The sequence below is a fragment of the Vanessa tameamea genome, chromosome 21, assembly GCF_037043105.1.
Source record: "Vanessa tameamea isolate UH-Manoa-2023 chromosome 21, ilVanTame1 primary haplotype, whole genome shotgun sequence".
In the NCBI taxonomy this organism is placed as follows: Eukaryota; Metazoa; Arthropoda; class Insecta; order Lepidoptera; family Nymphalidae; genus Vanessa; species Vanessa tameamea.
The window spans coordinates 827,129-840,811 of NC_087329.1; the positions used below are offsets into that span (position 1 = coordinate 827,129).

Sequence of the window (13,683 nt, forward strand, 5' to 3'; positions counted from 1 at the left end):
TCGTAAAAAACTAATAATTATTGCAGGCTCTCACTGGGCACGGTGCTCTAACGTATACTCACTAGCTACTCGTCTCCACAGAGATCTCAAGAGATACCGCGCCCTGCTGCGCGACGCGCAAACGATGCTCGAGCAGAAGGAAAAGGAGGGCGGCGGCAAAGCGCAGATCCGCCAGCTCAAGAACCAGGTGGAGGACCTCGAGCTGGCCCTCCGCGCCGCCAACAAGGCGCGTACCACGGCAGAGGCCGAGGCCGCCGAGGCCGTGGCGGCGCTGGACGAGGCCTCGCGCGCCAAGACCGAGGCCGCCGAGCGCGCGCACGGCGCCGCGCGGGACGCCGCCGCCGCGCGCGCCGCGCTCGACGACGCCGAGGAGGAGGCCGCCGAGGTGAGCCCCCCCCCACCTCTCTGCTAGCTATTTAATGTAGCCAAGTAGTGTCGATCTATGCAAACTCGACCCATACGGTAATGTGCGAAGGGCGAGGTGCGTTCGAGTGAGAGAACGTCTGCTAATCAGCGTCGATTACTGTGATGCGATTTTAATGGAAACATATAATGATTTCAGCTACTGAAGAAGTACCGCGCGAGCACCAGCTCGCTCTGCGCGGCGCAGGCGGAGGCGCGCGAGGCGGACAGTCGCGCAGAGGCCGCGGCGGAGGAGGCCCGGCAGGCTCGCGAGCGCCTCGCCGAGATCAGCGCCCGCCTCGCGCACGCAGAGGCCGGGCACTCGCACGAGCACCACGAAGCCGAGCGCCGTCTCGAGCTACGCAATAAGGTACCGTCAACTACTCAATATTACATACATTACATTAACAGCCTGTAAATTTCCCACTGCTGGGCTAAGGCCTCCTCTCCTTTCGAGGAGAAGGTATAGAGCATATTCCACCACGCTGCTCCAATGCGGTTTGGTGGAATACACATGTGGCAGAATTTCGCTGAAATTAGACACATGCAGGTTTCCTCACGATGTTTTCCTTCACCGCCGAGCACGAGATGATTTATAAACACAAATGACACGTGTCTACCCAATGGGCCATCTCGGCTCCTATATAATATAATTTCTTGCAAGACTCGTGGCCACTCAGGGCGACGTATGAATAACGTTGAATATTTTGTAAAACTTTAAAGTTGAAATATTCGAATCGAATCTCGTCACATTCAAATCGAACGTCATTCAATAAGAACATCATAATACAGGAATTAGAGTCCAGTCTCGAGCTGGAGGCGACCTCCCGCGCCAGGCTGGAGGGCCAGCTGGCGCGCCTGCGGGACGCGCACGAGCAGCTCGCCGGCGAGCTCGCCACCGCCCGCGCCAAGGAGCACCACGCCGCCGAGGAGATGCGCAAGCTCGCCAGGCAACTCAGGTACCGCCGGGCTTCCCCCTCGCGCGAACTCGAATCGCGATTCGCGAACCCACCGACCGCCGCACTGCAACACTACAACGTCCGCCCGCAGGGAGCTGAAGGAGGAGAACTCGGCGCTGAACGCGAAGCTGAGCGAGGCGAGCCGCGCGCGCAGCACGGCCGAGGCCGGCGCCGCCGCCGCCGCCGCCGACGCCGCCGCCGCGCGGGACGAGGCGCGCCTCGCAGCGCGCCGCGCCGCCGCGCTGCAGGAGGCCATCGCCGGGGACCTGTCCAGCCCCGCCGACTCGCGCGACACCGACAGGTGCGCAAGAACCCCCCCCCCCCCCCCTCACCACCACCACTCTCGCCGCCCGCCAGCCCGCCCGGCGCCTCGGATTTGATCGATTGTGTTCTCCCTTGCAGTGAAAACGACAGCTACAGCTCGGACGAATCCATCGGGACGTTCCTGGCGAACCACAAGCTGAGTCCGTCGGCGCCGTCGCGCGGCAGCATGCAGCAGGACTCCCAGAAGTGAGCGCCTCGATTTTTGAGATGATCCTCGGCGGCGACTGCGACGTCTATATTAATGATGTCTTTCCTCCGTGAGCAGATCTCACAGCCCCGAGGGCCGGCAGAGCCGCACGAGCGTCGGCTCCACCTCGAAGCCGCTGAGCCCGACCAAGGAGTCGTTCGCATAACAGCCGGCCGCGGCGGGCGGGCTGCTCGCTAGCGCTCTGCCGCTGCTCTGCACGGCGCTCTGCTCTCGACCGCGCACGCACTCCACGCATCTCGTCATCGAGTGACCGAGCGGGTCCGTGTGACGTCACGCAGAGTGACGAGTGTCGTGCTATATTGACTAATACGTGTATAGTGTATGTTGTGACTGACTAATTTTAAAATGCTGTTCGAGAATGTTAATTCTGTATTTAATCTCCATGTCTACAGTTGATCAAAGTTGATTAACAACTCGCAGAGATCCGACGTCCCGCTTCCAAACTAAGTGATACTAAATTCACTGATGTGCCAACCCTACGTGATACACTTCACAATCATGTAATAACGATCAGTAACAACCAATGAATTCCAAAATAAATGTATTCGCCACACGATATTAAACAATATGTATAGAAGAAAATTTAATCTCAAGTAGGATGCTTTAAACTATTTAAAAAAAAAAACACTTTTATACACTTTTTAACACAACATAATCAAGTATAAACATACATAAATAAATATGTAATTTTTGTCACAATTCTTAAATATGTACCGGCGATATTATACTGCTCAATATTACAATATCAATATCTACGAGGCTAAATAGAATACCATTAAGGTGACACGGGCTTATAATATTTCGATAAATGTATTTTACATGTTCGCTTAAACGGTAATTCCCCGATTATAACTCGGCCACGGCTTATAACGAGCTAATTTAGTGAATCATAAATGCATTCCAGATTATAATTTCTCATTCGATTCATACGATCTGTTCTCATACAACTATGCACATTACATGGCTTGACGTAAGTTATTTATATTAGAATTTCGTAGGAAATAATAAATCGATTTTTAGGTATAATTGCGCTGTGTTTTTCAACCAGCCAGTCAGTATTTAGATTATATAGATGGAACAGTTTAATGTTAAGTTGATTGTTATTTAGTTAATTAATAATTGTAAATAACTAGATTGCAAATACATTTTTTATTATTTAATTTGTAATATTCGTGTGATCAGACTGTTATTATATGATTTATTTGTTACAAATGATTTGTTGCTTTATAGTAGACGAACAAACATATCTGTTAAATAATAGATTTTTTATAATTCCCACATTGACTGGTTTGTTCTTAATATCGTAAAGAATTAGCGTGCATAGACAATTTTCACTTTTTTATTGACATCGACAATGGTATAAATTAGAGTGCCGGTGAAGTGAGTTGAATTTAATAATTATATAGCAATAATTTATTAACCAAAAACACTAACTTTTTTTGTGTATATTTGTAATTGTTAGTAAAAAAGTGATCTTGTATTAGTCTGCTTGTAGTGTACCATTCTATTAACAATGTATTTACTTCTAAATCATTCTATGTATACCATTTAGATATGTGTCTGTAACCGCAAGTATATTATCTATAATGTATGAGTAATGTATATTATATGCGATGAAATGTTACTGCGTTCATATTGGTTGTAAAATGAAATATTTAATAAAGTAACTTACAATCTTTTTTGAGTTTTTTTTTTTATTATTAAAAGATGAAGATATCTGTAGAAGAAATATTTATAAAAATATAATTTGAAATCAAGTTTTTTTTATGTTTATTTATTTTATTTATTTAATTGGAGAACATACAGCCGTTGATAAACAAAAATAACAAATACTTAATAACTATTAGGCCAATAACAGTTCTCACATATAACATTAAAGAAACTGAGAATAGGAAAATAAAGGAAAAAAAAAATTAATAACAACATACTCGGTTATATTTTTTTTCTAATTTGAAATAATCCTAAAATAAATAATATTAAAATAACTGGATAAGTTTTATGATCCATCCGTATAACATAAGTTATATGGGTACTATTGGCAGCTTATTTTTTTTTTTTACATGGTCAGTTTAGTTACCTATGTTTTCGAAAAACTGGTTTTTTGCCCTTCTGTCACAAATGGTTGCAATAAGGCAAGGTGTTATACTTTTATTGAAGATTTTTGCTCTACTACTCCAAGTGTTTCAACTGCAAATGGAACAAAAACATAATTTGGAATAAGAGACAAATATTTGGATCGTTTGTTCGCTTCAGCCTTTTCTGTGGCAGTACCAGTGGCTCTAAACATTGTTTCTCTGATATGAGACGGGGCCAGCGTGTCAACATTGTATAATTAAGAGAACTCTAGCGTAAAAGCCTAACTGGACTCCTTGAACCAGAAACATCATGTAATCCGCACCATGTAATCATCACGTAAAAACCACCACAAACACCACGTAAACGAGTCCGCCTTATTTCCACTCGAACATCTGTGCTCAAAGCACAGCTGTATTCTTAGTTGGAGCCCTATTGGTATGCGGAAACATTCATTGTCTAAAAGTGTCCCAAGATTTTTAGAGGGTAATGTATGCAACCGGAGAACTGACTCTTTAGTTGATAAAGCTAGAAGCTTGGCACGGTTTTTGGCACTGTTTCGGGGGAACAACGGCGAATCTCAATGTTTTCTTATGGTATAGGTGGCAAATGAGGATGAGGCTGATCTGCTGGAAAGCGACTAACACCGACCGTGAACATCTGCAAAATCGGGGGCTTGCAGGTTATCACTTCAAAATACATTCCCATAGGATTGAAGCTTCAAAAGAAGCTAGAAGCTGTCGATATTGTCCAAAAATATTTTATTTTTTTCATTTGCAATGCCTTCATCGAACAGTGGTGCACCAAGGAGGCAAAGTGTATCTTTATGAAGAATTTTAATGCTAAGTGCAATTTTACCGAACTATTATCTGTTATTTTTTTTAAATAAATAAAAAAAAAATACTTTTGCGTACCTGAAAGAAGTGATAGCTTAAAATAATCAAATTTATGTATATTAATATGATAATGTAATGAAAGGTTATTTATTAATAAAATCTTTTATTGATTATAAAATTTATTTTATTGTTAGTTACAATTCTTCTAGTGCTGTGGGTTAGAATGAGAGAGGAGGAGTCTGCGTACCGCTGCCGTATGCGTAAGAGAAAGGGAAGCCAAACAGCTGGCGCCGTAACGCGTTACGTAACGCTATACACATACATTTTGAAAATAAAATTTAAGATCAAAATTTTCAAATCGTTCTTTAATTTTAGTCAAATCTTCCATATGTAATCTTCTTTATCTCCTATAGTTTCGTCATCTAGGTACCATGCGTTTATCTTAGATTTTAAATTTTTAAATTGAGAAAAACTATACTATTATATTTAAATTAGCTTAAATCAGGAAGTGTTAACTTGTGTGCTATTTAATATCAACATGCAGTCGACCATTTAAAGAAAGTTCGAATATTAAAGCAACTCTAAGGAAACACGTCAACTACATATTTGTTTTATCTGTTAATTCCAACTGTACTTGCACAGAATAAAAAGAATAACATTCAATAATACGATTACGCCCCTTCAAGTCTGTCAAAATTTGCTTGTATAGCATATTAATTTTACTAATCGATGGGTTAAAACTAACTGCATTTCTAGAGAAAATTCCAACGTTAAGTTACTCCTTGTGTTAGTTATCTAATTTTAATATAACTGTACATAATATTTATAAATCAATAGGTACAACTGCTCTAGGTATTGATTTTTCTTAGGTCACGGTAAATAATATTAAGAAAACGAAAAAAGTTACATATATTATTCGTTAGAAAACTACAAAATGACTGATTCAAAGTATTTTACAACTACAAAGAAGGGCGAGATATTTGAGCTTAAATCTGAGCTGAATAGTGATAAAAAAGAAAAGAAAAAGGAGGCGGTCAAAAAGGTAACTTAACTTATGCAGCATTCCGTCCGATCTGGATGTTCACATTGAAGATTTGTGTTTAATTTCAAATACATACCCTTAATTTTTTAGGTCATAGCTTCTATGACTGTAGGCAAAGATGTCTCAGCTTTATTCCCCGATGTTGTAAACTGTATGCAAACCGACAATTTAGAACTCAAGAAATTAGTTTACTTGTACCTCATGAACTACGCCAAGTCTCAGCCGGATATGGCCATTATGGCTGTCAATACATTCGTCAAGGTATGTACTACTTTTATATATAATTGAAAAAATAATTAATTAAGTCTAATTCTATGTAAGGGTTTGGTTTTTTGCTTTTTATTAGCAGTATGCATGCTGTGAAAGTTGATAGAATAAAATACAGCATCTTATGATTTATGGAAATTATGATAATAAAATTAAATATAATGCAAACAGGAGCAATCAAGTAGGACTCGTCTTAACATATTTCAATGATACAATCTATCAAACTTTATGGGATAACTCTATTTATTAAATACTGAAATGTGCCTCATTCTGAAACGTTGCCTTCGTACTATTAAAAAAAATAAAATAGCTAAACATGTAAAATGCTTCTTTATGACTTAATTTCCTCTGATGCAAACTTTTGGATATAGTTATTTGGTAACAATTATTTAACTTATGTAAAGTATTTATTTTTTATGACTAGTGATGTTTAAAAAATTAAGAACTGATTATATTTTATTGAAACAATCCTAAATATCAGTCATTAGATACCTAAGATATCAGATATAATTAATAAAGAAGTAGTTTAGCTATCTGTGTGTGTGTGACGTGTCTTTTTTATCGTTTTAATGTCTACTGTACCATATTATGATGGGTGGAAGGATCTACCAACATACCAGCTTGTTAAGGTAAACAAATGATCCAAAGAAATCAACTCATCCCTCTGTAGATTTACACATTGAATAAATAGTCATTAGATATAAATTATACTGTATGTACCGTATCATTTTGAGATATTTTTGAATGCATGCAATTAACCGAGCGTGCATGGCTTACGATAGCGAGCACAGATGTGTAAATCTACATTTTATATTAGAAAACGATAATGGAACAGAAAGATGTCTTAAAATTATCCATGCCTCATCAATAGAAGCACATTGGCTATTGTTTATATCATATTTTTTGTATCGTAGAACTTTGCTAATCATTTATGCAGTTGAGCTCAGATCATTGTTGTTTCAGGCTTTTGTACTGTCATTGCTAATTATATCAACAATAGCTCTTATACTTATCCTATTTTGCTTAGTAATAGATTTATAGTACGTAATTCAACAGTTTTATACGTCATACTTTTCATATTACATTGATTTAAGTGTTCATGGCAATATGGTAACTAATCATCCATACTTATATTACATAAGTAAATAGTTAGGCACCCTGCCAAACCTTGAACATAGTTGCTCTGAAGATTTTAATCATGACATTACATAATCCATGGTAAAAATTGTATCGCTTAAATAATTCACCGTAATTTTGGAAATGTAGATGTTTGCATCATTTTTTTTGTCTAGATTTTTCCACTAATGCTGCAAAATGAATAGCAATGTTTCTACAGTTTTTGCTTATAGTCAAATTGCTTCAGTAACGTTGATGTTGCTTATGATTCTGCTGCATTGTACTGAGTAATAGTCAACATATATTTCTACAGGATTGTGAAGATTCCAACCCCTTGATTCGGGCGCTGGCTGTACGGACCATGGGTTGCATTCGAGTAGACAAGATAACGGAGTATTTATGTGAACCCCTCCGCAAGTGTCTGAAGGATGAGGATCCATATGTTCGCAAGACTGCGGCCGTATGTGTTGCTAAGCTTTATGATATATCACCCAGTATGGTCGAGGATCAGGTAAAATAATATATCATAAACATTAAAATTACGACAATTTAATGAGATTTTAATGTCAAATATTTAATTTTTAATGAAATTATTAATTCAACAGGGCTTTCTCGATCAGCTGAAAGATTTATTAAGTGATTCCAACCCCATGGTAGTCGCGAATGCTGTAGCAGCTCTCTCGGAGATCAACGAAGCGAGTGTATCTGGACATCCACTAGTCGGTAAGGATTCGAAGTCCTTGTAAAAAGTAGATAAAATAGATCACAAGGCTAAAACAAAATAAGCATTTCTATCAAAAACATTTAAGATCTAGTTAGGTGATCGAGTAAAACTAATATACTAGTATAGTACACATTGTTACGTCTATCCCAGGGGATAGCCAGAATCGGCCAAATAACATTTAAGCGTGTCCCTCGCTGAGTAGAGCGTACCCCGTGCACAGAGATGAACGCGCCCACCATCAACAAGCTGCTGACGGCGCTGAACGAGTGCACGGAGTGGGGGCAGGTGTTCATCCTGGACGCGCTGTCCAACTACTCCCCGCGCGACGCCCGCGAGGCGCACTCCGTGTGCGAGCGCATCACGCCGCGCCTCGCGCACGCCAACGCCGCCGTCGTGCTGTCCGCCGTCAAGGTACGCCCGGCGGTGCGCCCCAGGCGCGGGGAGCCGTCGGCGGAGGCCGTGTGATACAATACGCTTTCATATCAGGTGCTCATGAAGCTGATGGAGATGCTCTCCGACGAGACGGAGCTGGTGGGGACGCTATCCCGGAAGCTGGCTCCGCCGCTGGTCACGTTGCTCAGTGCGGAGCCGGAGGTGCAGTATGTCGCTCTCAGGAACATCAACCTCGTGGTGCAGAAGCGACCGGATATCCTGAAACATGAAATGAAGGTGACCGTTTCACTAAATTGTTCATAGTCAGTAAAGAAACGTATCTGTTTCAATTTGTTGAAGTTCGAATTTATCATTCTGAATTATTTTCAAATTGGACATTATGGAATATATTATTATGTGGTTTCTATAAATAAATGTCAAATGTTTAAGTATTTTTTGAATCCTTTAAAAAACTGGCCCTTTAACTTTCGTACAAATTTTCATCCAGTACTTCGGAAGTTCGACACAACGTGGAAGTACCACTAAAGTACCAAGTATTTTCGGTCAGTGTTTGAATAGATTTGTATTGGTTTGCAGGTATTCTTTGTGAAATACAACGACCCAATTTACGTAAAGCTCGAGAAGTTGGATATCATGATCAGATTGGCATCGCAAGCGAACATCGCGCAAGTCTTGGGCGAGTTGAAGGAGTACGCGACCGAGGTCGACGTGGACTTCGTGAGGAAGGCGGTGAGGGCCATCGGAAGATGCGCTATCAAGGTATGTAACAACAGTTAATTATTTCATTTTATCAGTTTCGGCTAGTGTCGAATAAACATCACTTCTCTATTTCACCCCCTGGATGTCGTGGACGTACCTAAAGAATTATTGTTAATATCATTAAATCTAATACATAAATAAACTATGATATTTTCAAAATTTTGGCTATGGTGAACTAAACCACCGTTAAAAGCATTCTCAGAGGTGACCAAACATGGGATTTGAAGGAATCATGCCTTTTACTTGTTCAAAACAAAACTTAAAAACATTTTAGTAGGGAAATTAAAAAAAAGTGTAATGTTTAGATAAGATTAAACACTTTAAATTATGAATTATAAAATAAATATACTCATTGTCAGGTGGAGCCGTCAGCCGAGCGCTGTGTGTCAACGCTGCTGGAGCTCATACAAACAAAAGTAAACTACGTCGTCCAAGAAGCGATTGTCGTCATCAAAGATATATTCCGCAAATACCCCAACAAGTATGAGAGCATCATCAGTACACTGTGTGAGAACTTGGACACGCTGGATGAACCTGAAGCCAGGGCTTCTATGGTCAGTATAAACAAAATGTTACGATGTATGATTGACTCGTGAGTCTAGTCGGCTAGCTTATACGACTATACGTAACAAGTTTTACTAAAATTTTTGAGATATTAATAAGTAAATACTTCCATGATACGCGCATACAGCTCTTGGTCCAGTGCCTTTTAATAGATACAAACATGGGCTAGATTCCTAACGAGACTTTCATCATAAACATAAAAATATATTTATTGAATAAATATTAAATATCATAATATAAATGATTATAAATTACACTTTCCAACAGGTGTGGATTGTTGGCGAATATGCAGAACGTATAGACAATGCAGACGAGCTGCTAGATTCGTTCTTAGAAGGCTTTCACGATGAGAACGCACAGGTACAGGCTTTTGTCTAATAATTATATGTTTTCAAATTGTCACAGTCCAGCGAAATAAATTACCCCTATCAATTAAAACCTATTTGTTTTGCTGCTCAACGAAAATTAAACGAGTTACCTTATAATATTATTAAATAAAGTTCCCATTCATTTAGTCTCTAACGAGCATTTAAATCTTCATAGAAATAAAAAATAAAGAGAAGCTGCTAGTTGAGAATGGAAACGTTATCAATAAGAACCAACACAAGACAATGGTATTGCATGAATATGAATCGTTATACATTTTTGATTATATCTTGCATGAAAATAACATCGCCTATTTTATTATTTTAAATTTTATATAATATGAAAAACAAATGTAAAAATAGTTACAAAAATTATAATAATATTAATATTTGTAAAAAGGTATAGGAAATCAGAAGATATCCCAGCATTGAGACTAACGTTATTGTAAAAATTTCCAGGTTCAGTTGCAGCTGTTGACGGCGGTGGTTAAGCTGTTCCTGAAGCGGCCGGCTGACACGCAGGAGCTGGTACAGCACGTACTCAGTCTAGCCACGCAGGACTCGGACAATCCCGACTTGCGGTAATAATACCTCTACATTTCCATTATATATTTATTTGTCGACGACGATACATACATCATCTCTCTCTCATTATACATATATATATATATTGTATTGTAGTCAATATTTATATACTTGATGGCAAGGTTTTATGCAAACCCGTCTGTGTTAGTATCACCAACTCATATACAGTCAACCGCCAAACGGCAACACTGAGTTTTGTTTCGATCCAGTTCGAAGGGTGAGTCAGAGTGAGAGTCAGTGTAATCACAGACACATGTGACATAACATCTTTTTTCCCAAGTACTTCGAGATCAGCAGCTAGGCCAATCTAATGGCTATGCAGAGACAATAATAATGATAATGTAATTAGTGACCGAGGCTTCATCTACTGGCGGCTGCTGTCGACGGACCCGGCCGCGGCCAAGGAGGTGGTGCTGGCCGACAAGCCCCTCATCAGCGAGGAGACGGACCTGCTGGAGCCCACGCTGCTGGACGAGCTCATCTGCCACATCAGCTCGCTCGCCTCCGTCTACCACAAGCCGCCTACCGCCTTCGTCGAAGGTGATCATACCAATTATTTAATCACCAATGGCTCATGATAGTCTTACGTGCTTTACTTGAATTGCAACTAACGAAGCCAAGACTAGTAATCGATTTTAAAGAAGTTCTAATTGTCGTATTGATTTGATGATTTGTATGTGATCGTCAGACGTTTGTACACCACGACTGCGTGTGTTTATTAATTAAAATGTATATTATAAATAAACTATTTTATTCAATATGAATTGTAACGTAATAATTTCCAGGTCGTGGTGCCGGGGTGCGCAAGTCTCTCCCTGCCCGGGGTACTGTTTCTGAAGACACGCAGCCTCAATTGCAAACAGTCATACCCAATCAGGTTGTAATATTTGATTATTCTATAACAATATATTCGTTTCTTTATTTTATGATATAGTCATTATATGTCAGGAGTTTTTCACTTAAATAATTACTATGCATTTCCATGGGGTAAAAATAAACAAACTTTATATAATATTCTATATGTTTCACTTTGATATATTAGCATACATATCATTTCAATATCCTTAACAGCTCCTACCATTTTAATCGACTATATACTTTACCAAACTCTAGTTTTATTTTACGAGTACAATTGTAAAATGTAATGCACGGTGAATGTTTCTCAGGAATCTCTCATTGGTGACTTGTTGTCGATGGACATCGGCGGGCCCCCTGCGCCCGCCGCCCCCGCCGCGCCCGCTTCCAACCTCGACCTGCTCGCGGGGGGACTCGACGTGCTCGTATGTAGTTCGATAAATTATAACATCTGTTTGTAAATCTAAGATAAATCATTTAAGTAATACGTATCCATTTGTCTCTCTCTCTGTCTCAGTAATTTGACAATCAAAAGAAGAAGACAAAATATAACGTAAATAAGGGGATAATAAAATATGTTTTAAACTTATACTACAATTTAGAAATAATATTATTTCGTCCATTTATTATAACAATCTTATTTTTATGGTTGTTTCATCATATAATTCTAAAATATAATTGTTCCAGCTGGGCGGACCTGAACCAGCAGCGACCGCGACTACGGCTACCGGCAGCGCGACCGGGTTACTCGGAGATATCTTCGGTGCAGTTCCACCGGCCTCCTACGTACCTCCCAAACAGTGTTGGCTTCCGGCAGACAAAGGAAAAGGTAAAGAACTAACACATTCGTCACATGCTCTTCCTCGAGCAAAATATAATATCTAATAAACAATCGCCATTTCTGTCGATACGAATCGCTGTCACTTTTATCAGTTTAATGTCTTTCTGTCCGCTAAGGTTTGGAGATTTGGGGAACTTTCACCCGACAAAACGGCCAGATGCGGATGGAGATGACGTTCACCAACAAAGCCATGCAGGCCATGAGCGGGTTCGCCATACAGCTCAACAAGAACAGGTGAGTGGCGGCATATCGTGCTGCAGGTAGGTGTGTGGGGCCCGAACCGCAGTGACCGTGCGTGTCCGCCTGTCCGCAGCTTCGGCGTGTTCCCGGGCGGCGCGCTGGCGGTGGGCGCGCTGGCGCCGGGCGCCGCCGCCGACGCGCCGCTGGCGCTGGCCGCCGCCGGGCCCGTGCAGCGCATGGACCCGCTCAACAACCTGCAGGTGAGCGACCCCCCCGCTTCTCAAATCTGATATTTGTGTAGCATCTGCGTTGGAAATTTCAAAACACTAAAAATTACATATGTATTTATTTTTATAAAACATATTTGCATTATTAGAATTTACTTATTTCCACTAAGTTCCAGCTTATAATATTAATTCGTTTTCAATGTTGCAGGTCGCGGTGAAAAACAATATCGACGTGTTCTATTTCGCCTGTCTCATTCCGGCTCACATACTCTTCACCGAGGACGGTCAGCTCGATAAGCGCGTCTTCCTGACCACGTGGAAGGAGATCCCCGCGGCTAATGAAGTACAGCATACGATTTCCAACGTGCTCGGCACCGCGGACTCCATCGCTCAGAAGATGACACTCAACAACATCTTCACTATCGCAAAGAGGAACGTCGAGGGACAGGATATGTTGTATCAGTCGCTTAAACTCACGAACAACATATGGGTTCTTCTAGAGTTGAAATTGCAGCCCGGCAACCCAGAAGCCACTCTCAGCCTCAAGTCCCGCACGGTAGAGGTCGCCACGTGCATATTCCAAGCGTACGAAGCGATCATTAAATCGTAATCTCACTGTGTAGTGCTGCTTTTATATGTATATGTTGGTCGAAGATCATGTTACTACTGTATGAAGTTACTCATCATGAAGTATTCTTTTGTAAGGTATTATGAAAGACTTTATATGACTGTAAATTCCGCTAGTTGTATAAATGTTTATTTAAAACTTAGATATGTATCGTAGATCCTTGGAGTTTTATTTGATAGCTCCGGACTTTAAACACTATTATTAAGAATTAAAATATTTTAAATAAATTTATGTTAATATTCTGCTGGTTTTTCATTAATTTTATCCTTTAAATATTGTGAAAACGTTTACCGTATTGGATGACTGATATGTGAAATTTTGTATTATATGAGTTC

At 40.4% G+C, this 13,683-nt stretch overlaps 2 protein-coding genes across 5 annotated transcripts in view; both read left to right on the forward strand.

The window, feature by feature from the left end:
• Window positions 1–3,572, forward strand: part of LOC113394841 (unconventional myosin-XVIIIa) — a 218,739-nt gene extending 215,167 nt beyond the window's left edge. For all 3 annotated transcript variants that reach the window (XM_064218231.1, XM_064218232.1, XM_064218233.1), the window contains 6 exons: window positions 82–385; window positions 563–772; window positions 1,195–1,361; window positions 1,453–1,662; window positions 1,764–1,871; window positions 1,951–3,572. In XM_064218231.1, coding sequence (XP_064074301.1) covers window positions 82–385; window positions 563–772; window positions 1,195–1,361; window positions 1,453–1,662; window positions 1,764–1,871; window positions 1,951–2,038 — 1,087 coding nt within the window. In that variant the 3' untranslated portion in view covers window positions 2,039–3,572. The remainder of the gene's footprint in view (window positions 1–81; window positions 386–562; window positions 773–1,194; window positions 1,362–1,452; window positions 1,663–1,763; window positions 1,872–1,950) is intronic.
• Window positions 3,573–5,447: 1,875 nt separating this feature from the next.
• On the forward strand, window positions 5,448–13,590 carry LOC113394838 (AP-1 complex subunit beta-1). 2 transcript variants are annotated; one of them, XM_026632274.2, is made up of 19 exons: window positions 5,452–5,588; window positions 5,672–5,844; window positions 5,935–6,105; window positions 6,714–6,740; window positions 7,541–7,738; window positions 7,833–7,950; window positions 8,172–8,362; window positions 8,438–8,620; window positions 8,921–9,103; window positions 9,463–9,657; window positions 9,935–10,027; window positions 10,492–10,613; window positions 10,967–11,157; window positions 11,403–11,494; window positions 11,784–11,897; window positions 12,160–12,301; window positions 12,430–12,547; window positions 12,627–12,753; window positions 12,929–13,590. In XM_026632274.2, the coding sequence occupies exons 2-19, from the start codon at window positions 5,737–5,739 to the stop codon at window positions 13,328–13,330; spliced, it is 2,775 nt and encodes a 924-aa protein (XP_026488059.1). In that variant the 5' UTR covers window positions 5,452–5,588; window positions 5,672–5,736; the 3' UTR covers window positions 13,331–13,590. The 2 variants fall into 2 exon arrangements, with proteins under 2 accessions (XP_026488061.1, XP_026488059.1); XM_026632276.2 differs by lacking the exon at window positions 6,714–6,740 and having other exon boundaries at window positions 5,448–5,844.
• The last annotated feature ends 93 nt before the right edge of the window (window positions 13,591–13,683 follow it).

Bases quoted from the DNA above. Each gene is read 5' to 3' on its own strand.
- LOC113394838 (XM_026632274.2), top strand. From the start codon at position 5,737: ATGACTGATTCAAAGTATTTTACAACTACAAAGAAGGGCGAGATATTT. The intron at 6,741-7,540 runs GTAAACAAATGA...ATATTTCTACAG, and splicing joins CAACATACCAGCTTGTTAAG to GATTGTGAAGATTCCAACCC. The intron at 11,495-11,783 runs GTTGTAATATTT...AATGTTTCTCAG, and splicing joins AAACAGTCATACCCAATCAG to GAATCTCTCATTGGTGACTT.